This window comes from Anomalospiza imberbis, chromosome 7 (genome assembly GCF_031753505.1).
Source record: "Anomalospiza imberbis isolate Cuckoo-Finch-1a 21T00152 chromosome 7, ASM3175350v1, whole genome shotgun sequence".
In the NCBI taxonomy this organism is placed as follows: Eukaryota; Metazoa; Chordata; class Aves; order Passeriformes; family Viduidae; genus Anomalospiza; species Anomalospiza imberbis.
The window spans coordinates 33,593,820-33,615,386 of record NC_089687.1 but is presented as its reverse complement, the minus strand read 5'-3'; the positions used below and the strand labels follow the sequence as shown (position 1 = coordinate 33,615,386).

General features: G+C 41.3%; 1 protein-coding gene across 38 annotated transcripts in view; it reads right to left on the bottom strand.

Moving 5' to 3' along the window:
- The window catches only part of MAP2 (microtubule associated protein 2), a 234,233-nt gene that overhangs the window by 174,046 nt on the left and 38,620 nt on the right, over positions 1-21,567 (bottom strand). For 27 of the 38 annotated variants that reach the window (XM_068196488.1, XM_068196519.1, XM_068196521.1 and 24 more), the window contains exon 1: positions 10,109-10,173. Coding sequence is in view for 7 of the 38 variants with exons in the window: in XM_068196476.1 (XP_068052577.1) it covers positions 10,109-10,167 (59 nt within the window). In the remaining 31 variants the exon portion in view is untranslated. Of the gene's footprint in view, positions 1-10,108; positions 10,174-21,567 lie in introns of those variants that run through there. The other 11 variants (XM_068196476.1, XM_068196477.1, XM_068196478.1 and 8 more) reach the window with 1 other exon arrangement.

Here is a 21,567-nt window from a genome sequence, read left to right as displayed (position 1 = left end):
TACTGCTTCCTGATGAAGGCAGACACAGCCTAATACAGGCAGGGCAGTGTCTACTCTGCACTGAGCGAGAAGAATGCACTGACCACCCCTACAACTTCACAGCAAGGGCTCAGCCTGCACTGACCTGGCTGCAGGGCTGGGTCATGCTGCCCCCTGATAGAAGGTTCTGCAAAATGCCACCCCCTGCCATGGCTACAAAGGGCTCTGTGCAAGAGGGAAACCACAGGATTTGGGGACAGGCCAGCAGTATTTCCACACCTGTCAAGTTATCTTAGGCTTTCCTGCTCAAAGACTCTAAACTGATGTTTAATACAGAAAAATACCCCACTGCTTTTTCTAAAACTACTGGTCCAAGTCTCAGTCATTCCACTTAATCTAAATGTCCTTCTCTTTTTTTTCCCCCTTGCAAGAGCAAGAGTCATCCACTTTAAAAATGCCCTGAAACCACAAATCAGAGCTGCTGTGCCCAGACACATTATTCACAACCACAATAAACTTGTTTGAGGCTTGCCTACTCTCTTCTGCATTGACACTAATTCTAAAGACAAGGTGCAGATTGCTCCTCCTGCAAATATACTCTGTAACCTTGAGGAGACCTGGGTAACCTTCATCTTCAGCTTCATCCCTTAGCTGCCTAAAGAGATTACAGTTTCAGAAAGACTGCATCAACTACATCAGTGGCCAGCATCCATGATTCATCCTAAGAATACTGGTCCCAAAGAGGAGTGCTTGCATCTTCAAAACTCATCTTTTCAACGAGAAATGCAGGAAATGGTTCCGTACACAAGAGCAGCCCCCTTGGGCCAGTCAGGTCTTTCCACAGCCATGAGAACTCACAGAGGAAGGGTGGGTAAAGTCAGCAATAAAGGAAAACGGACATCCTGCTCCTGACTTACAGCTGAAAAATATCAGACTTTGACCCTACTTCAAAAGAAATTACAGACCACACTGCTTGTCCAGATAGCCTGCAGGGTCTAAATGGCACATTCTCCATGAAACCCACAGGTCTCCTCCAATTCAGAACCCTCTCCAGGCATGGCTCAGCAGAATATGAACCTTCCTGCCGCAGCAAACAGGCTTCAAGGCCCATCCATCTTTACACCTGCTGGCTTCATTGCAACCACATGACACAGAACAGTTTGACTCTGTGGGTCCTGGAGCGGTGTCTGGGCATCTCCTATTTCTCTTTTGACTGCTCTCTGGCTTTTCCAGTCAGGAGTAACCCAAGCACTCGGGCAGTTTGAGTTCATCCATCAGGTCCTAGCACAGAACTGGGAAGGATGACTGGCAAGCCACTTCTGTTTGCATATTTGGTTTTATCATCTTCCTGAATGGAGGGTTTCGTAATGTACATCAGTGGAGCAGCCAAGAAAACAAAGAGCTGCTTCAGCTGACATGCAGCAGAACACACTTTCCTAACCTCTCTTCCTTCAAAGGATTGCAGTTGCCCCAAAGAACACAGTGAAGGCAGTATTTTCCCACCGGCATGAATAGATTACAGCATTTCTCTGAACTGCAAATTATTCTATTCTTAGTTAATGATTAGCACTGCTGTAGAAACAGACCAAACACTTCAAACTCAGCTCTAGATTTTGTTCTGAAAAACCCTCTACATGCAAGGTGCTCTCCCTGGTACTGCACTTAGGAAAACAGAATCACTTCTGTCTATTCACTGAGATACCAGAAAACCATTTTAAACAAAGAGAGGGAATTGCCCATGATGAGCAAAAACAAAAAAGCCAAGTTTTTGCGCTACAGTACTTTTGTGAGACTTGTTTATTCCATCTTTCATGGTAACAGATTAAAACTGAAAACAATTTCCCATCTTCTTCTGTCAGCACATGGACACCTAATAAATCCCAAGATGCAGAAGACATAGAGAGGCTTTTTTCTGTTTCTTCTGGTTATATAACTACAGGACATAGTTATGACACTCATGCTACTTTCCACTCTGCCCTTGAAGAAATTAAAGGCAAATAACATAAAAATCACAAAAGATACTGGGGAAAACACACTTGCTACATTTGTGTAAATACAGGACTTCTTTCAGGTGTCTGGTTGGCTGATACAGAATCTGGTGATATTCTTTCCAGAATGGCTTGACTTAAGCAATTCATTTTCTTAAATGGTTTATTTGCATAAGACTCTGAGATACCTGACAGCAGGCAAAAAGCAGCTGCATCAGCAGGTGCCACATGGATCTCAGGTCTCAATGCTGATTATCAGAAGCAGAGATGCTGGTCCCAAGGAACACTTAATTGCCTGCTCACAGCCCCCCGCTATTCTCCCAGTTCCAGCACCTCCTTCTCTGCAGTGCACAAAAGGCACTTTTTTTTCATTCCCAGAAAGGGCCTGCCATGGGATGGCAGCCTGGGCCTTCTGCTGCGCACACAGCATGCAACAGCGCTGCGCAGGAGGAAACATGCCCAACCCTGTTGGCATTGTTTCCAATGGAATCAAGAAGGCCAAACTTGACACAGGGGATAGATTAATGCCATGGAAAGCAAGCAGAAGTCATGGAGTCATGCTGGTCATGACTTCCCAAACCTTAGCACTGAACCAAAGATGAGGTTCCTCAAAGCTGAGTCCTTGCACCATATTTGGCTGCTTAAAACTTAGTCAGCATTACGCTCCCAAACAATTTGACCAGCCTGACCAAAAAGAAAGCAAACCCTCCACCATATGCTCCCTCTTACTGTCAGGGTCCAAGACCAGTCATAAATGAGAAAGGCATAAAGGCTTTCCTGTTGCTATGCTACAGATGTTGTTCATTATCTTCACAGTGCATTTCTGAGACTCAGGAGCCTGGTTTTGCTGGCTGTTACTGCATGTGGGTGCAAGTCTATTGAAATCAATGGACATAAGCAATTTCAGAGGTAAAAAAAGCATCTGGCCCTGTTGCTTCAAGGCTTCTAGCAAAAATACAACATGCACAATTGCAATTTGACATGAAGAGCTTGAGTACAGCAATCCCGAGCTTCAATTCTTGCTTATGAAAATGCATAATTGTCAATACAAAACACTGTCAGAATCAGTCTGAATTGTATTTAAAAGTCCAAGCTTTCTATCCCAGCCCCCATGGCCCACATATGAAACTTGCCTTCAAATTTGCCTGAAAAAAGCACCAGCTTTTCATCCAAAGCAGTAGTTCCCTACTTGATGGGTTGGAGTCCACATGTTCTCCTTCTGAGCACATTGTAAAGTGTCTCAGAGGCATGCACCCCTGCTCTAATTAGAAACAAAATACAATTTCATACACATATCTGCCCATACTGTTATTGTTTGCACTGTGAAGCTATTTCTCAGTTAGACCAGGGTAAGCTGCTAATCAAGATGTACAACAGAAAGAGCCACTTTGGTGGAAGAAACAAAAAAGCACTGCATGAGGCTCAGGAGCTTGGAATCTGATCCCAGCTGGGTCACAGACTTGCCTACTTATTGCCAGCATTAATTAATAACATAAATATCTTAATGTTCCTCATTTCCTCAGATGCAATCTGGAAACACTAACCAAGTCTCCTAATGGAGACACTTTGTACTTCAGGACTGGATCTCTAAGAATGCTCCTTCCTCACCGTCCCAGCTACAGAACAAAATACCTGCACAAAAGAGTAACATGGCATTTTTCCGGCTTCTAAACTTGGCCTCCTCATCACAAGGTGAGCAAAGACACAGAACTGTACACTGCTGGAGAACAGGGGCTTCCCTCTACCCACAGTCTTGGACTGTCAAACTCATTTGTGACTCCTGCACCTTTACCTTCAACCCCATCTCCACAGCAACAATTTTTGTGCAGGCACTATTCCCTGAGCGGTGTTTTTCCAAACCAGGTCCAAAAGCCTTTCTCAGATGTAAACATTCAACCACACAGAGCCTTGCCACCCACCTGGCTCCTAACCCCATCAAACATATTTTCATAAACTTTTCTATAGAAGGATTATTATTTAGTTCAGCAGGTCCCTCAAGGAAAAAAACAAATACCAGAAGCTTAAAAAGCTCTGGATTTCAAATGCAGCACCATTGTGAAGCACTGAATTTCCCCTATCTCTGAGATTCTCATTGAAATATTTAGAAAGACCATCTGAGCGAGACAGCTCTTCCAAAAGCATATGAATCATTTGAACTCTTTCCTACAGTTCCATAGCACAACTAAATCTCTCCTAGGAATGCACTTAAAAACTAAGGATTGAGGTTTTCATGTGTTTAGCCACACCATTCCCACTGACTCATATCCAGATGACGGGTCTTAGGAAGCTCAGCTCAAAGCAACCACAACAATAAAGCCTGAGAAAAGTTTGTATCATTTATATCATTTATTTATTTATATCAATGTCTGGCAATGTAAAGCACCACGTTTACAGCATTTGGATAACAAACCTAGGTGATGGAGAAACACAGCAAAGCACAAGCAGCCCCATGTGCCAGCAATGGGTAAATATGGACAACAGAGACATGGACTTCTTTAGAAGTATTTTTCTCTTTTTTAATGAGAATCAAAGCATTATCCCATCCCCTAGAATTGTAGAGTTGACTTGATTTTGTCAGGATTTGAGACACTAGTCTTAACAGTCTAGGAATTATAAACTTGACAAAGTTATTTCACCTACACAAAAATATCCAGAGATGTAATACAGGATGTACGATTTGTACATTCTTAAAAGTGTTATATGTTTCATTCATAGAACAAAACAACTGGATATTATATATTATTTATATATATTTTTTACATATATATATATACACACTTATAATAGCAAAAAGGAAAACCAGTTCCAAGCAAAACCAAGCAAAAAAGTTTTAAAGTCAATAACTCCTGCACTGATACATTGCTCAAACAAATGAAGTGAATTCTATAGTCCACCTTTCAAAAAATCATTGAATTGAAAATCAAGAATTTGGTGAATGGCTTCCCATTAATACCATAGGCTTCCAAGGTGAGAAGCAACACAAAAGCAAAAACTGTATTACCTTTAGATGATGAGGCATGTTTATGCCTGCAGCATTTAAGAAATGGAAGAAAAATAACTGATTCTTCCACTGACTGTAATCGCTTTTTCCTCAGGATGTCAACCCTTTTATCTTACAGACCTGGCCACACCAGGAAATCTGACATTGCCTTTAGGCAGAGCTCCCTTGAGACACTTCAGACAGCCCTATTAAGATTGAATAGCTTTAACCCTGGTTCTATTATTACTGGTACCAGTAGGAAAAAAGAAAACTATGAGTGACTTTTTTGGAAGAAAGACTTTTGACATATCAATTGTTAAGTGGTAATGTGTCCAGAAACCTGTGAAGACATAAGAAATGGAGATAAAAATCTACAAACAGGATATGAGTTTGGGCTCTAAGCAACAAAACAGCTTCTACTTCTGAGTGCTACACACACTGAAATGGACTCTCCCCACCAATAATGAAAGACACTGAAAATGTAAAGGCATTATAGCCACTATTTTCAAGGTTGTAAGTGAAGCAAATCTTGTAGATAAGGACAGTTTCTCCCATACCGGGGGGCAGGGAGAAAAAGCACACATCAAAAAACCTTTCAGGAATAGAAACTTTTATCCAGATCTTCACCATTCACCTGCAAATCTATGTATTTTTCCTGCTGTGTAAAATAATTTCACAGAAGATGTTTTCTATCTCCAAAGATACTTGTCTCTTGCTTAATTTAAACCTTTCAGATTTGAATTAAAGGGCATAACATTTCTTCAAGACTGTCTCAGAAGATGTCATTGCTGCACATCATAAAAAAGTCTGGCTCCTACTCCCATTGAAGTGAAAAGTACAACTCCTACTTTCTGCTCTGTAGAAGGAGCTAATCAAAATTGTTTATCCTATTGCCTTCCAGCCTTCTGGTATGATATAGAGGAGGTAGTAAGGAATGTGGTTTTACCCCACTGAATAAAATAAGGTTAAAAAGTATTGTAAGGGCCTATTAGCTGGTACAGCAATTTATTCCACATAAAAGAATGGCATCTCAGAGTGACAGAAGACTAAGCATTAAGTAGAAGCAGATGCTTGCAGTTCTACAATATGTTGTTTCCTTTTGAAAGAGAAGTTGTGCACTACCTGCTCCTTCCATTTTTCTTTTTTTTTTTTCCTGAAGACATTGCTGGCAATGGAATTAGCCTTAAAAATAACCCACAAACATTTACTTGGTTAACTAAACTAGCACTCAGGAGCTGCTGGCATCAATAAGAACAGTTTCCTCAGATACTCTCTCAATAAACAGTTTGATAGCTTCTGGTTTCACATCTGGTGTTTGGTAGAATGGTAACCCAAGCATTTGGTAGTACTCAGAAAACTGCATCTTTATGTGTCATACGTAATTGCAGAGAATGAAAAGCAAAGTGGTCCTTAAAAGAACACCTACTTCTGTACATTTGTAATCTCAGGCTTTGGATTATTTCAGCAAGTGGACTTTGAACACGTAACCCAAATGCACCTGAAAGAACTAAACCAACACCGCAGTTCTGCTGCTGTGCAATAACAACAGACTTGTGATGACTTCAGTAGAGCCATGCCAATGAGAAATCTGGTCTGTTAGACTTCATACCACAAGCACACCTGGTTCAGAGTCATATGGGTGCCAACTGGTTTGTCTACAAAAATTCTACAGCCACTACCTTCCTTCAGCACTTCCCATGTTTTTTCCCCTCTCCTGGTCTAAATAGCTGCTGCCTCACATGAGTCTCTCTCAAAGAGATTCTCTCCAGAGGATGTTGGATGTAATGTCAATGCCTTCAACAGGAAGATCTGGCTTTCTCTTTCCTTTTTTTTTTTAATTTTAGCACAAGGAGAATATCATACAGAAAACCTATCACAGAGAAAGAAGTAGGGGCCCAAGGATAACATCCTGGTGTTTGACCACGTGGACTGCTCTCACTCCTCTGGGCCACACGTGACATTGCTTTCCTCAGCAACCTCTTCTATGGGAGCAGTTTGAACTGTTGAATCCCTTTACACTTTCTGTTCCTAGCAGAAGAGAATGTTAATGGTGTGTACAGATGAGCAGCTCTGCAAAACTACTTGAGGTGAATAATCTTACACTGGGAACTAGAGAACCAGTATACCCTGGTAGGAGGAAACTTAGATTTCTCCAAGAGATCAGGTGCCTTACTACAATTTTTTATTTGCTGGGCTACAGCAGATCACTTGTACAAGAGAAACAGCCCAGAACAGCAGCAATTTAAAGACAGAAGTATTAAAGACTCCACAGCATAAGTGGTGACGCCAGTTCTTGCATATTTTAAAAACAACGGCAAATGTTCAGCTAGCTCTGTCTGTTTATAGGGCTTCTAAGAACACCAACTCACTCTTTTCTTTCATTCTACATAGTCTCTATGTTTCTTCTAGAGTCAATGGAAAGAGAGAGGTTCTTCAGAAAATGGCTCAATCCCACACAACCTTCCCAGCTTCCTGGAAGGTGAGCAGGGTAAGCACACTGCTTGCAAGCAGTAATGACATACAAGGCCCTAATGTTAGGATAGGCAATGCAGGTCTTCAGACTTCCAATACAATTCTCTTCTGTTTTTTGTTCATGCCACAGAGAAATTCCCCATGAATAAGTACAGGCATTAGTACCATTACATACAGTTAGGTTGTTCCGGTGAAACATTCTGATAAAAAAAATTAAACCATCTTTTTGTTGCCTTTTTTTTTCACAGGTTATCAGTAAAATGCAACAGTTCTGCTTACATTTATTATTTTCTTTTGAGGATTGGGGGTTTTACTGCCCTTCAAGCATGAAAAACTAGGTAGTATTTATGTTCAACACGTGCCCCAGCTTGCAGAGACAAGCTTGAGACAAACAGTCTTGCTTTCATTCCTTTGTGCAGGATACACCGCTGTCTGATGAGCAAAGAAGGTGCTTTGGGGCAGTTCAGAAAGTGATGCAACAGACTGAGACCAATAAACAGGTAAAGAGCTTCTCTGTGCCATTATATGGGTTGTGTACATGCCTAAGAGAGGGCTGTAAGGAGCACTAGCAAGACAAAAAAAAAAAAAAGAGAACTGAGCATGATCTGCATGTGCCCTAGATTCACATGGAAAAGACAGAAAGAGAAGAACAAAACCTAATAAAATTGAAAAAGTTTGATGTGTTTAAACAGCCTTGGTGCAGGACTGCTCCTCTAGTCTGTACTGTGTGTTCAGCTCAATAAAATGAGATTTAGACAACTGATTATTTAATTACAAGAAGGTCTTTTGCTCTCCATTTATGCAAGAACACAGCTTCTATTGATAAACTGTGAGCAGCTCAAATGCAGCTGAAAGTACCAATATTCCAGGCATTGGAAGAATTGGGTTACTGCTCAGTTCTATGAGCAGACAGGAGTTTACCTACTTCTTTCAGCTGAAGTTCACCAGCCTGCTCTGACTTTCCTGGTTACACACATCAACTGTGATAAATCTTTGGTAAGAACAGACAATACATTCAAACCCTGCCACAAAGACTACTGAAGCACAGACCAGCACAGTGAAATGCAGAATGAATTCTCCTCAACTTCCCTGTTGCTCTTAGCAAAGAGCACCCACCAAACAACTTTGTCTACACTTTTAGCTCAGATCCTTGATGGCTCCTTCCTATTTAAGTTTTTGGATTTGGCCTTGTTACAGCTTTGAAAGACCTATCTCTTCCTGACCATTTAACTTTTTGCCTAATGATTCAAGTTCAATGACATGCAGAGGCTGACAAGGAGCAGATAAAAGAAACCTCATGTACTCACTGAAACAAAAGCTAAGACCTCTTCTCACTGGATAAGGATTAATACCATGAGCAGCCCCTGGCAGTTTCCACTCAATGACAACAGAAGCCTTGCTGATAAATTCCCGTATCTTCCCTGATTCTTCCACTGCAAGAGGAGGCTTACTTGACTGCGACAATTTTTTAAAACATCTTGAGAAATACAAGTGGTACATCTGCACTGCAGCCCATCACAGCTATGATGCAGTATTTCAGAGCTGGTGACAAGAAACACACTCTGAAATACCCAGCAGAGAAATTGCTGCTCTGCACTGAAATACTGCTGCTCACTCTCTGGCTGTGGACACATCCTCCAGCAAGACTCACGCCTTCACACCAAGATAAAAACTATGACCTCCAAGAGAGAGATGTGAGGCTGCAGGAAGAGCAGCAATGTTGTCACCAGAAACCACCCCCAGCACACAGATACAGGCAACACATGACCCAGTTTTTACTCCATTCTCCACCCTATAAAGCAGACAAGAATCAAGTACAGAAAAGGTAAAAACCAAACCCAAGAACAAAATCCAAATTCATCATGACTGTGCAGTACCACCAGATAAACCTGGTGCTTGAAAACTTCACTTTTCTTGGAAGAAGAATGACCAAGCAATTCTTCTTCCAATAACCAATGGATAAGTGAAAATGGTATTTACCAGCTCTCTTTGTGCTGCTTTTCACTTGAGTCGTTCAAATAACTAAAAGCTGTCTACACCCATTACACAAACTCCCCTCTGATCAGATAATACCAAGGGGGCAAGTAGGAAATCCTGGGATCAGCATCTCTTTGTATCTGGGCTGTGTTGCAAATGTGCTATACACAACCTCAAATAAAACATTTCAACAAAACAGAGCAACAAATCCTCAGACAAGGTGAGCATGTGGTGACTAACACACAAGTGATCAGCACATGTTGCAGGGAACTTTTTTTGCTAACTGTGAACTCTAAATTTGAAGTGTGAAAAGAAAAAAATGCCAAGTCACAGATTCAACTTGCAGTGCTTGTGCTCAGCAGCAGCAGCAGCTCAACTCACAATGACAAGAGGACATTTCCTACAGAAAAGATGTCTACATAAAAAAATTGGCAAAAACCTCAATGTTTTTATTTTCACTTGTTTCCACCTCTGTGCCATAAATACCTTCACCGTGCAGCACTGAAAATGTGTGTATTTTCTTTGTTTAAAACACCATTACAATATATAATTCGTGTACATGCAGGCATAGGAGGAGTCCTGTCAAACTATTTAGGTTTGTTTGAACAAGCCCCAGAGATTCATTAGGCAATCCATCCCAGTAAAGTCAAGATGCAGCGTTTCCAGAGCCCTGGAATGACTGATAGGAAACCAACAAAAACAGAAGACCCACCTTGCAGTGTTGTTGTCACCTTGTCAGTCACAGGATATTTTATTTCAAGTTTCCACAATCTGAAACAAAATAAAAGCTCTCAGTTAGTGGCAGCTGTTAAAGGGAAAAGCTTTATTTTTGTTATATGAATTAAAGACTTATTAATTGCAACATGTTAATAACAAAATGCCTTCCTTCTCTGCTTTTATTAACATGTAAAGTTCCACCAAATGCTCCTTTTCAGTGACGAGAACCTCTCTTGCCATTATAGCTTACATCCCATCCACTGATTTGCATCAGGCCACGTCTTACTGAAGAGCCCAGGCTAAACAGAATGCCTGTTTTTGTATAAAGTCAATGTCCATGGAAAAGCTGATTCCTCTGAAGCACAGGCTACACTATGGTGTCTGTTAGGATCACAGTTTCATAGAAACAACTAAATCCCTTCCTTCTTTAAAGAAATAAGATGATCTGAAGGCAGAAGACCTTTCACGTATCTAGATTCACTGGGGATGATTTGCCAAAAATTAGAAAAGATTCTAACAGCAACAGCCCTAAGTACAAGGAGTCAGCAAACAAACAATGCAGATAACACAACCTAGTTTCCCAAAAGCTTCCTTGTCGACAAGAATCCCACAGTTACACTGCACAGTAACCCATGATGTGCTCACAAGCTGCAGACCAGGCTGATGGGACCCATTAATTCAGTATCAGGTAATGTGGTATCATGTACCAGAGACGATCTGCAACAGGGAAGTGCTGTTGAGCAGTCACAGAGAATTCTCTGGTGCTACAGCTGTTTTACTGCAGGAGCCTGGGCACCTCCTTAACTGCCTTGTGTTTGAGTTACTAAACATATTTTACAATGGGTATAATATCATCACAATGGCATAAACAAGGACTAATTGCTGCTTTGCAAATCCTGGGAATGGCTAGGCAAGGGAGAAGCACCCATAAACCACAAATTGTTGGCATTTACAAATTGCATTGAATTGCCCAAGAAGGAAGAAGTACAGACTTCCCTACCCAGCTTCATGTCAACAACCAACAAATGGATAATTTTCCAGCCTAACATCTTCAATCAGCATGAACTCTACCTGCAGAACTAACTTCTGCCAAAATGTGCGTAACAAAACTTACAGCTGGACAAAGCTATATAAGATACTCATTGCTTCACAAGGGAAGGATAGGGAGAAGATAAATGTCAGCAGGAATAAAAGCACCTTGTACTTTTAGTGAACTTTGCTATGTCCCCCCTGTACCCATAAGCATAGGGGCTGTCACTGAAAGCAATGAGAGTTTCATCTCTGACTTTACCAAAGCTAGAGAAGAAAAAGATTTACTTTCACAGAAAGGTAGAGAAGGACAGATTCAATGTCTTGCCAAAGCTGGCAGGAAGCAGCAGCTAGATTGTGAGCAGAAAGCAAGGACCCCATCCCTCCCTCCTTCTTTTAAGCATGGGACAACTTCCCAAAAGCAGAAAAAGACTTAAGTCTCTACAGCACACTGCTGTCATAACTGAGGATGAAGATGGAAGTGTAACCAGGGGAACAGAAGAAGGGAAGTCAAGCTCAACTATTTCTTCTTTCCTCTCAACAACAGCAAATGACAAGTCAGTTCTTACAATATACTGGCCAGGCATGGATCTTATTATCTTTGGTTAATTCCATATGTCCTGAGAAGAAAATCAGCTGTAAGCTGGTTAGACTCACTAAATGACATTTGTCTAAGGTACCACCCCCAGGTGCAGAGCCACGCACCGAAGATTGAGCATTATTTAGGAAGATGTTACTCATCCAGTGTTAGCAATGGTCAGCAAAACACAACCATGTAACAACTCATGCATAATATTCCCTTCTTGAGCAAAACCCCATTCAGCACCCTCCAATCTCTGAGGAGCTCCCCAGTTCATATCCCAACTAAGAAACAAGGAGGAATGGTCAAGCTTCTGATGAGCAAATGATGGACAAGCACACAACCCTGGCACCTCCAGCAAGCAGAATGTCCAGTATTTTACAGCTTGGTTCACAATTATTTACTCCGTAGAGACTCCAGACTCATCCTACTATAATGTGGTCACAATAAAAGGGAAACAGACTGTTTGCTAAAATGGCCATGAAACACCAATCAGACACCTATTTACACTCCTGCTACCATTATACTCAGTTAACTCTGCTTTAAAAACATCAAGATTTTCCAAATCCCAGCCCTGACTCATGCAGCCTGTGGTGAACAGGGGACATATTCTGGAAAAGACTACTAATAAAATGCCATACCAACTGCTTGACTCAGAGAAAACAAGATTAGCACTGTGACATGTTGGCATTTTGACTTCTGAATACTTGCTGGATGATAAAATCAGGAGCTGTCTTTAAAAAGTCTACACTGAACAAAACTATCTACCCCTTTCTTGTAACTACAGTGGCATTTGCTAATGCTGTCAGCTTTTGTGTGAAGTTGGTGCTCCTGCAAGGAGTCACACTGACATCTCTGGTTACCAAAGTCTTTCACTAACTGCTTTCCAGTAAGATCCCATAGGAAATTAAAGTTTTCCAGTGTTTTCCATCTCTCAGTATGAGAGATGGAAGAGATGGACACGTACTACAATGATAGGTGAGCTTATCCAAAAAATTCATTGGCATAACTGGATACATCTTCCAACACCCTGAGGACAGTTCACTTGAGAAGATGGAGCTGGTTTAGCTAAAAGGGAGAAACTGTTTGGAAATCTGAAGGTGGAAGATGGATTGGGTAATGGTGATGATGGAATGATAATGTCAACTATTCAAATATAAGGAACGAGTAGAGCAGATTAAGGGCAGTGAATCTCAAAGAAAAAAAGACAGATTTTAAGCAACTCCACACAGGTCAGTAAGGCTTCATAGGATGCCAAAAAAGTGCAGAAAAGTGCTAGAGGTGGAATAAAAATACAGAGAAAATCTATTTTAGGGTAAAACAAAGGTGGGACATCAACTGACTACAGTGCTGACCGGAGAAATATGTTTAAAGGAGGGATGCATGTAGGAAAGTCAACTTAAGCAGATTAAATCATGCTTTAAATTTTTTATGATTAAAAAATCCCCAACCAACAGACTGAAACCAGCCACACGCTAATAGATGAAACCACTAACACACCGTGAACTCACAGGAAATGAGGGAAGACCTAAAGCACTGCCTAAAAGCAAGCACAGAACCACCAACCACCATAAAAAGGAAAGAGGATGGTAACCACACAAGGAATTGGAGACTTGTCAGCCTAACTCAGGCTCTCAAAACAAACTGTGAATTAGTTATAAATATCTGAAAGACAGATGGCCCAAATCAGCAAATCTACTTCTGTAAAGAAGCAACCAAAACAAACTGGTCTGACCCAGCTTTCTGTTACAATATAGCATATTTACTGGAAAAAAGCAGCACATATATCCTATATTCTTTGTGGGGGCAGGTGGTTGAATGTGTGCTCAGGGGGTTAGGGTTAGCGAGCCTGAGGCTCACTTCCTTGCAATGCTTTGTGGGAGCAGCCAGAAAAAATACTGAGCTGAGAGAGTTTTTCAAGTATTTCATCATATTCAAAACCAATGCCATGGAGCTCACTGATCCAAAGTGCTGCAGCAGTGCTGCTGCAGGGGCAGCAAAAAGGAAATGTTTCCACATACAGTTTCACCCACTATCTCATTTGAGACCCAACAGGCTGAGCCCAGGTACACAACATTGCTCAGCCAGTGCGAGCCCACATTCCTCTCTGCTGTGCTGGCTCTTAGGTGGAGGCAAGTCACACCCCACAGGAATACCAAGGTGAACAATTGAATCTTCAGCTTCCACTGAAGAGGTGGCTCCTAATAGGTTCTCCAGAGCTCTTCTGTCAGAGCCATCAACCTCATACTGTTAAGTGTTGTCTGACACACAGACATGCCTTAGCCCAGGAGATAATCCTACCAAGTATAAAGCTAGCAGTTGTTCAACATGTCTGAAAGACTTGCAAAGGTGATTTAGGCTAATCCAACTAAATTAGGAACCCTCTGAAGCTGTCAGTTGCCTTCACTGGACAGTCAAAAAGAACCAGGTAAACAGGATGGAGATATCCCAGGGAACCTGCTGCCACCACCAAGATCTGCATTGCATCTCTTACAATTTCTTCCAGCCTCGTGCATTTACCATTCTTTGATCTGCTCACTGAAGATAATGGACAGTCCAAGATTCTGGTTGTTCACCTGCCTGCAGGCAATGAAGCTGAGCTGTCTGTGGCTGCCCTCTGAAGGCCTTGGCCCTGAAGGTACACTCAGCTAAATGACATTTTGGACTGGCGTTCACATTTGAAGCCTGCTGGTTCAGCAGCCTGCCTACTGCAGTCTGTGTGAAGAAAGAACAGAATGATCTTCCATTTCCTGAAACAGACAAATTTCAATGCTCACTTTATCTCTAACTGACCAATTACCATTTACCAATTAATTAATACCCTTCCTCATCTGCTATGGTACTTTTTGATAGCCTCTCTTACCACTTCCAGTGAAATGGAAAGTTTAATGAGTTCTAAAACCCCCAGAATATTTGAGATTGTTTATACAGTTCTGTGGCTCAGAACTGAAGCGGCAGTAACATAACAGATCTGTAGGGCACCTTCCCTGCTGTGCAAAAAGGGAGTAGATACACATTCAAGACTTTTAATGGAAGCCAAGAGCCTAGTTTTCCAGGAGCACACACCCTTTCAACTTTAATCTGCCATTTTCAGGGACAGAAATTCACACAGAAAGTACACCGAGCACTGTCGGTATTTCTGCAGTGAACAAGCCTCAGAGCTTCTCTTTGGTTTTCTAGATAATGCTGTTATCCATTTTTTAATGTTTGGACTCATTTTCAAGGGTGTAACTCAAAATACTGCAAGAAAACATGTAATGAACAAAAACCCTTTCAAGAGATATCAGTGTTGTAACCATTCCTTCTATTCAAGTAATTCCTTTATCCTCATGACAAGGTTCTTCAGTCAGTATGAGCCTGCAAATTTTTAATTGTTCCCCATTCTCATTCATAGGCAATGTCTTCCTCATAGCAGTTCTGATTTCCAGGAGTTTATTCAGTTTACCCAGTTGCAAGTAACATTAAACCATATTCTTTTATTATCTGCTCTTAAATTTTTTCTATTTATTGGCATCAACATTGTAAGAGTTAACGTGGTCAGAAGCTTTCTGTGAGGAAAAGAATTGCCTGAAACTTTTTTCTTCCATTGGACTGCATACTCAAAGACCTGACTCCTACTAGCACAGATCAGCATAGCTCAAAATGTCAGCAAATGCCACCAGTTCACAGGAGTTAAGGATCCATCCTGGACACTTGTGTCAGGAAACCACAAAGCGAGTTCTTTTCTCCATAGTGATGAAAATATGCTTGAGAAGTACCTCTGCTTTCTTTTGCTGAGAATCTACATGTTCCTACAAAAATCCTCAAGCATTTCTTCTGTTATTCTCACATGTGGTCCTGAGCCCACAAAGTCAACTGGAGCTTCACCACTGACCACCACTTTCCAACCACATCACCACACTCAGCCCTGCCAATCACAACTTCTCAAGAGGAAGTACTAAATGAACAGTCTCCCTTCTCCTTTACAGGTTCCTACTATTTTAATGTCCAAATACCTCCTAGCCTATAATCTTCCCCTTCCCAATTCTAGTACCATACAGCAAAGGATTAGTTACCCCAGCAAAGAAGGGTTACTGAGGCACAAAGAAATTAAGTTATTAGTTGCAAGTTCCCTATAAAATCTTTGGAAGCATTTACAGACCTCAAGTCAGATGACATCCACCTCAGTCTCAGATGATGCTAAAAGTTCTCATCAAACAGGCTCATGGCAGCTACACAACTTGGAAAAGTCTAGGAGCAGCACTAGTTAAGGTTTACTAGTTAAAAAAAACCCTCTTCCAATACCACCATAGGCAGCTTCCTTTCAACAAACAGCAAATCAAAGAATAAAATGCAAAGTTTCAATAATACAGAGAAGAGTGATACTCACTTCCAAAAATCAAGTTCAATTTAAGGCATTCATATCAGAAATCAATGAGAGTTCTTCTGGAGCTTCTACGTGCCATACACAGTCACATGAAGGATTACTTTGGGGAATCTTATTTTAATTAGATAAAAAATCAATTCAATCTGTGGTAACCTAGGCTTTTAGTACTCAAATAGGGTGATATATGAATCCTGAATAAAGTCAAAAGACCCTGCCATCCCAGGAAAGAAAAAGTTAAAGAATTCACTTTTCTGAACAGTTTCCTTATGCACAGTTTAGCCAACTGTTTCATTCCCAGCCTCTAGCCAGGTTCTGGTAACCAACCCCCTTCTCCGTGCCCAAATTACTCACACAGGGCCAGGACAGAGTGCTGACGACTCCACAGTGACCCCAAGCAGCTTCCACTAGATACCTACATGTAAAGTTACTCAGACTTCAAATGATTTTTTCCACCTCTACAGTGGAATTGCCTACTCATTCACTGCAGGGCTCAGAAATATGAATTCCTAAACACAAGATAATCTAAGAATGACTGATACAGGAAAGTCAGTATTTTCAGGGCAGTCTTACACATTTTGCAGAAAACAGAAAGAATTAAGATGTGTTCTGAAAATACAGGAGAAAGGCAAAAGCACCGAGTGGCTGTTCCCAAATGGAGGAACATGCACTTAATGAGGCAGGAGTGCTGCGGAAACAAGTAATAATGTGATCCCATAATTAAAGACTGCTTTGTAATATGTATGCAGAAGGCTGCCACAAAGACTGCACAAACACCCTTTTTTCCAGTGTTTCCTGAAATGAGCCATTTGACTCAGCAATGTTAAAAGGTTCCTTTAACAGCCTTTTTTGGTCTGTGATACATCATCTGATGTGACTGAGGTCGAGTGCATTAAGAATCTGTGTAACATTTTGCGTTGCAACATGACAAAAGAGGCACGGTCAGAGCTGCAAGGGCTGACCAGCACTCAGCCTCTTTCTACAGCCATACTAGAAACACACGTGGAAGTGTAGAGAACTTAGAATTCATTTTAAAACTTTTTAAGTAAATACTGTTTTTAAATTCTGAATAAAAAATATAAATACAAAGTCCTTGGTGGCCTCCTAGACCATATATGAAACAGAGAGGCATCACAGAAACAGCACATTAATGACATTACCCACTCAAAAGGTTAATGGGGGAAGGCAAGGACACACAGTGGGGCTGTGTGCCTTACCAGAGAGATCTTCATTACAAGTAACAATGACAAACTCCTTCAAATCTGGCTTAGAGACCCCATTTTTTACAGATGTTTTAACTTATAATTAGTAGGCACAAGCATCACTCTAGTTCTAAATCATCCTTCCATCGGAAGTGACATTATCTCGATTGTATTTGTATTTCGGTGAAGGAAGAATGCACTTTTTCTTTTATTAAAAGGGCTGACACTCAGAAACACAATTAATGAGTAGCTTTGAATGTTATCTTCTTTTGAAACCCTCTATTCAGGATTGGAACACTGTAATTATAGGTGCTGAGCAAAGAGCTTGTCTAGGTACATTTCAAAATGATACATATATAATTCATCTTAAGCTTTTTTTCAAAATAGAGATTTTCAAACATTCAAGGAGCTTTCAAAATGCAGAGTTTGATATAATAGGGACTGGTCACTCAAAGCAGATACACAGAAAACTGCTCCAATAGCCCTAAGAACGCCACTGTGGCAAGTATTCTATGAGCAAAAAAAGGAAACTGGACTCCGGCACAGCAAGCTGTGATTCTTGAAAACGGTCCCTCCACCACTTCAACAGTCCTGGTAACCTCAGTGGGTCTTATCACATAACCACACATAAAATCACGACATACCAAGCACAGGGCTGAAGGAATCCCATGCAACATTTCCATTAACACTTTTTGGTTCTGGATTAATCTCTTTGACAGCCTATTTTTTTTTAGAAAGATACAAAGAAAGCACTTGTGAGCAGGCAAGTACAGCTGCAGCATTAAATAAATTAGAACACACTTGTCAAAAATCTAGACAGCGTGTTACTTTAAGACAGGGAAGGTGCAATGTTAACCTAACCACAGAGGCAAAGACCACTTGAAGTCATTATATTCAGGATCCACATGAAGGAGAGCAGAGTGTTTATAAGCTGCACAAGTTCTGGTCCTCAGTATTTGGGTGTGCGTGGACAGATGTGTTTGCATGTATGTGTCTATATGTGTGTGCGCAAATATACACACACACACACCGAGTAACTACGTAAACTGTTTTTTTTAAGAAGATAATGGAAAGCAGGTGGAAAAGGAAGGTTAACCAGGACACAAACATCTAAAGAGCAAATATATTAAAAATTAAACATTCTATTCAATTACAGTAGGTTCTAAAATTACCTTCTGAACTCTGGCTTCTACAAGCACAAGACTGCCACTGAGTGAGAATTACCCCTTCCACTCTGAGAAGAAACCAAGAGCATCACTGATTTGAGCCTTCTGCTGTGTCAATTGATGCGGGAAAGGCATGGAGCCACGGATTTCTTTTTTTTTTTTTTTTTTAAATCCTGTAGCATAGTAACTCTGACACCAAGTCCCTCTGCAGAGGCTGAAGTGCACACTATCTCAGGAAAAAGCCTTGTGCTGGCTGCCAACGACTAAATCAAGCTAATCAGCAATGTGCCGATGCATGCTGATGTTGACACTTCAAGGATCACAAAATATTAAGTTCTACTCATTAATCCTTTAATGCTGGTTCCCATCAATCAAAAAGCCCACTCTAATTACAGGTTTCAAAAAGCACCAGTAAGATCATTAACAGAGCAATGCAGAGGACAGCACAAGAAAAGGACTTCAGGTGCCAAAACCTTTCTATGCAAAGCCTAGTGTCTGCAATTTCCTCAGAAGCATCAATGTCAAACCACAGGCAGAACTACCTGCATGTGGTTCACAGAGGTGTGGTAAGCCAACAAGCTGTAAGAGCACACTGCAAGCATAAATCAGTTCCTAGGTGCTATACCAGTCCCTAAATTTAGGGGACTAAATAAATCCCTCACTACATACACCTCACACTACAAGGGCTGAAAATTCTCTTGCTGGCTATCTGGACATTTGCGCCAGGGGCACAGTTCTGCTGCTCAGTCTGTGTCCAGCAGCTCACTCTGCTGAATAGAGCCCAGAAGTCATGGGAGCTGCAGAAAACATGACTTAATGACTCTGCAGTCTCACTGCCCCCTTCTACACTTGAAGATAATTTTTCTCTGCTATATACAGTGAGCTCGCCGTTCTTCAGAAAAGAATTTGCTCTTCTTACTGCTTAGTCACACCATCCAATTTTCAGTTTCTGTCTGAAAGCACTATACTGTCACCATTCTCAATTTACTGTGCAGCCTTTTGCAATCTCTCAGCAGACAAGCCAATTCCCACTACCATCCTTTCACCAGTCTTCTCGAGTAACATTAGTGAGACATGCAGTGGCTTTGGGGAGCTGGACACTTTTGCTGAAGTCTAAGTGAGGAAGACACTCTCTAGGACATGCAGTCAAGAACCTTTAGGATGACAAACTGTTTGAAAACTAAAGAGAGCAAATAAATATAGACTCTTCTGTCCAAGTGATAGGATTTCCCCCACTTCCTCCCTTCATGTGTTAAGTGTGAGATCTTACCCAGACACACAAACCCCAGGAGTACTGCAGGATTAATGGCCCCTGCATAAAAACATGGAACACATCAGAAAGTACATGTGCTGTCAGCTAACCTTGATATGGGTGTTTACTCCACCTTATGTCAGTGCTTAAAATCAGCTGTCTTTGGCTAGGATAGTCAGTGCTCAAGCACCTGTCATCATCCACCTGGACAAACTACACTATTCCAAGACTTCTCCCTAAACATTCCCTTCTCAGCAGGTCGCACCGCACATTTTCCTCCGACTTCCCACTCTCTTCTTGCAATCCTCAAGTACTTTTCCTATACATTTTCCTCTGACTTCCCACTCTCTTCTTGCAATCCTCAAGTACTTTTCCTCTACACCATTTAAATATTAGCAGCGCACTGGTACAAGGCCAGCTACATTTGTCCTTGTCAGCACTTTTTTCCTAGTGCTTCCAGAAGTCCCAAGGCAGATGTAAGCCAAATGCTGTAACAGCTGAGGGGAAATATCATCACCATCCAACAGATAAGGCACAAGAACGCCATGATTTCTCTTCTCTGCCCCAACATCTCATCTCAGCTTTCCACCTTACAAAACTCAAGGAATAAGCACTCATAGCTCAATACAAAAATTGCTTTCCCATCAGATGACTGCAACCAAGTCCTGCCATTCATGGTCCTCAGGCAGACATGGGATGTGCAAACCAGAGAGGCAAAATGTCTGTGCTAAAGCCCTACATGGCTATAAATACCTCAGAGAGGACACTTCTCTACTCAGCCACGGAAGAAAGAACATTCAACAGAGCAAACGACCATGCAGCAATTGGCAAAAATCACTCAAGTCAAACACACTCAGAGGTACAAACAAGGGTACATTGAGTTGATGATGTCTTTAGGGCTAGGGCCTCCCTTGCAATGCCCCCAGCTCAAAGGCAAATATGCCAGCAATAATGGTAACTGAACCAAAGAACTGGATAATTCTGCCCTAAGGAGAGAACATCTGGTAAAGGCTGAATCAAAAGCCAGAATATCCCCAGCAAGAAAAAGCTTCAGCACCCACTGTTACCTGCAGGTCTCTTGAGCACTGAGGACAGAGCTTGTTAAGCACAGCTGATTTACTTTGCCAAGGCACAGAAGAGGATGCCACCACAATAACATGACAGGTCTAACATCGCTGCAGCAGAACAGAGGGGAGCTGCAGGCAAGCACAACAATCAGTAAGATGTTCAGCACACCTGAGCTGGTTGCGTGGCCACAGCCTGTGTGCTTTCTGTCACTCCTATTTGCTCAGAAAGTACTTGCCTTAAGGCAAGGCAGAGAACCAAAGCACAACTTCCCACTTGAGACCATAAATAAAATACCAACCAAGGTAAATGAGACAAATAAAGACAACACATCTCATCATCCCCATCAGGGAATGTTTACACCTGTCCTTTTCTTGAAGAATAAGAGATGGGTAAATAAAAACCCCAATGGTTGCTCAGGGTTTTGTTCATTTCCGTGTTTTATCTTTACAAGGAAACCATTCACATCATCAGTGTTAACTCCAATTATATGAACTGACAGCTTTGCTTTCACCATTCACACTTGTCCAGGACACCAGTTCTGGTTACTAACCATCACTTAAAATACTCACACACATATTCTACCCCCTATCTCTGAAATCATGTGAATTATTCAGTAAGCTGCTACAACAAGGATTTCTTTAGAGAAGACCCGCTTAATATGGCATATAGGGAAAACATTAAAGGATTTATTTTCCTTTCAGGTTAGAAAATAAATTGATAAAATTAAATTTGCTTTCCAAGATAACGGCTGAGGTTACACCAATTCTTTAGACTTCTTAGCTTTAGGGGAGAAA